Genomic DNA, 3,318 nt, shown 5'->3' with positions numbered 1-3,318 from the left:
AACAAGGAGTTACTGTATGGTCCATCAATTACACTGTTAGGTATATAGCAAAAGATATGAAGACATATGCTCATGCAAAAATTTGTACATTATTATTTAGAGCAGCATAATTCATAATAGACAAAAGAGAGAGACAAAGCAAATGACTATTGATTGCTGAGCTGATAACCAGAATGTGGTCTAGCCAATCAGTGGAATAGCATACAACCACAAAAAGGAATGAAGCACTGATCCATCATACAACACGGATGAACCCTGAAAACATGATGCTGAGTGAAAGAACGCAAACACCGGAAGACATGCATCATATGATTCCACCTCTATGAAATGTCCACAAGAGGGAGATCCAAAGAGAGAGTATATTAGTGGTTGTCAGGGCCTGGGGGAAATAGGAGCAATGATTGGAGGGATCATGGATTCCTTTTGCAGGGGATGAAAATGTCCAAAATTGGCTGTGCTGATGACTGCACAAAACTTCAAACAATAAATTATATGGAATATGAGTCATATCTCATTAAAGGTGCCAAAAAGATGGAACTAACATGATCAATGCTGAAAAGCTCGGGAGCAACGGCCGGCATAACCATTAACAAGAAAGGAAGGAGAGAGGGGGGAGGAGAAGGGAGGAGAGGAGGGAGATGGAAGAGTGAACTGCTCACATGCAGTCCCTGCAGAGGGCCAGCTCTTCAAGAGTTCTGGGGAAGGAGTTTGCTGAGCAAGGTCTTCTTCATGGTGACCTTCAGCTCCTTGTTCCTGAGGCTGAAGATGATGGGGCTGAGGAAGGGCGTGAGGACCGTGTAGGTGATGCCCATCAAGGTGTCTCCTTCCAGGGACTGTGGTCCCTTGGGCTTGAGGTAGATGACAGAGGCAAAGCCGTAGTGCACGATCACCACTGTGAGGTGGGAAGCACAGGTGGAGAAGGCCTTGTGCCGCCCCTCTGCTGATGAGATCCTCAAGATGGCGGCCACGATGAAGGTGTAGGAGAGGAGGATGAGGAGGAAGCAGCCCAGCAGGGCCGTGATGCACACCAGGCCCACACCTTTGGCCACCACTGGGACATTCTCCCCACAGGCCAGCTTCAACAGGGGTGGGACGTGGCAGAAGAAATGTTGGACCTCGTTGGGTCCACAGAAGGTGAGATGAAAAATGGCCATTGTCACCACCAGCCCCATGACAGAGCCACCCGCCCAGGACCAGGCCACCAGGCAGGCACAGGCACGGGGGCTCATGAGCACGTTGTAGCGCAGCGGGTGGCAGATGGCCACATAGCGGTCATAGCCCATAATGGTGAGCAGGAAGGAGTGGGTGAAGCCAAAAGTGAAGGAGAAGAACATCTGGTTGCCGCAGGCAACAAAGGCGATGGAGTGGTGGGCGGAGAGCAGGTCAGCCAGCATGCGTGGGATGATGGCCACTGTGTAGAGGATCTCGGAGATGGAGAGGGCACACAGGAAGAGGTACATGGGGGTGTGGAGGCTGCGCTCGCTCCAGATGGTGGCCATGATGAGCAGGTTGCCCAGCAGCGTGAAGAGGTACATGAGCAGGAAGAGCAGGAAGAACATCAGCTGGAGGTGGGGGAAGGTGGAGAAGCCGATAAGGATGAACTCGGACATGAGGGTATGGTTTAGTCCCAGCATGGCAGTCACACTTGACAGAGGAGACAGGAAAGAAACCTCAGTGTTTGGAGCACTGGGTCACCTGCGAGTTCTTCCTGGAAGGACCCCTGAGGTGCTCCTTCACCTGTCCAGTCATCGTCGGTCCAGATGTGAAAAGACTGTTATACAATTGTCCCATGTGTTAACAAGATTGGTTCTGAAATGCCCCATGTCAACATCCACAAATAACCAGGTCCCTTATATGAAAGGGCTGCGTGAACCTGTGTATTTCCTCTCGTAGCTTTAAATCATTTCTAGATGACTTAGAATATGCAACACAACACCCATGCTCTTCAATACAACACCCACACTCTTCAATACAACACCCATGTTATTCAATACAACACCCACGCTCTTCAATACAACACTCATGCTATGGAAATAATTGTTATACTGGATTGCATAGAGAAAATGACAAGAGGAAAATCTGTGCATGTTCAATACCGATACAAGAATCAAAGGCCCATCTACATTTTTCATCCCTGGATGTGGAACAGATGGACACAGGGAGCTGGCTGGAATAAGATGCTGAGTTTAAACAAGATAATGCATCCTAAGTGCACGACAACTAGCAGAAACTCAGGGAATAGTGATACTGGTAATAGTTATTACTGCTATTTTAAATCCTAAAGATAGGATCTCAGAATATCTATCCAGCCACAACCAGCTTGAGTCCTCATTTCAGAGATGAGGGCCCTTTAGATGGATCCTGAATGTTTGTGACTTTAGTCTTCTCTTCCCTAAAATCAAGATAACAATCTCAAATGGATAGGGTTGTTATCAAGATTAAATAAGATTGTGCTCATAATGTACCTACCAAACGGCTTGGTGTAAGTACTTAAGAAACTGAGGACAGGCCTAGATGGCCACACGCAGATTCTTCTAAACCATAGCAACCTACAGGTATATCTTTTCATTGGTGAGTTTAATCCATTTGCCTTTTTGGTAATTACTCTTGATTTGGAATCAAACTGGTATCTTACTTAATATTCCAGATATTATAAGTAATATATATGTACAATTATATGTGTATGTTTATTCTTTATTAAGTACATATAAACACACAAATAAGCACACACTTGTTTTTACCACACCAAAGAACAAACACTATTTAAGAACATGGAATTTCCCGTATAAAAAGCCTTGTGTTAGGACATGAGGAAAGTCTAGATAAATTCTCAAATACCAGTCTCAGGAAGACAGATTCTCTGACTATTCTGCAGTAAAGGAATTAATAACAGGTATATGAATAATTTCTCATGTTTGGAACAGAAATATCAACTTTAATTCTGTGATGTTGCCATAGTAATATATTCTTCAACCATCTCTGGCCTAGAAGGAGAATTAAGAAATACTTTGTACTAGGGTTGGGTTTGTAGCTCAGCAGTGGATAGGCCCTGCATGTGTGAGGGCCTGGGTTTCACCCCAATGACAACAGGAATCAAAAGAAATTCCAAGAACTAAATGATAAAAAAAAATACAAAAAATAAAAAAGAATTAAATGATAATGAAAAGTTGATTAACAACTAAGTGAAATGGATTGTATCCTGAAACATAACAATGACAATATAGAAAAATTGGCAATATTTAAGTAAGATGTGTTTGCATAAATGTATTGTGCCACTGTTGACCTCCAGGTGAGTCTACAAGGGTTACATATGAGGCT

The 3,318-nt window shown here is 44.2% G+C and overlaps 1 protein-coding gene across 1 annotated transcript; it reads right to left on the bottom strand.

Moving 5' to 3' along the window:
• Positions 1-300: 300 nt before the first annotated feature.
• Positions 301-1,634, bottom strand: LOC308645005 (olfactory receptor 10H5; the record flags this gene model as incomplete). The annotated part of the gene is made up of 1 exon (XM_081286888.1): positions 301-1,634. The coding sequence occupies one exon, from the start codon at positions 1,632-1,634 to the stop codon at positions 687-689; it is 948 nt and encodes a 315-aa protein (XP_081143014.1). The 3' UTR covers positions 301-686.
• Between the last annotated feature and the right edge of the window lie 1,684 nt (positions 1,635-3,318).

The sequence above is a fragment of the Spermophilus citellus genome, assembly GCF_964194105.1.
Source record: "Spermophilus citellus genome assembly, chromosome: 3".
NCBI lineage: Eukaryota > Metazoa > Chordata > Mammalia > Rodentia > Sciuridae > Spermophilus > Spermophilus citellus.
This window is presented reverse-complemented; position numbering and strand designations above follow the sequence as displayed.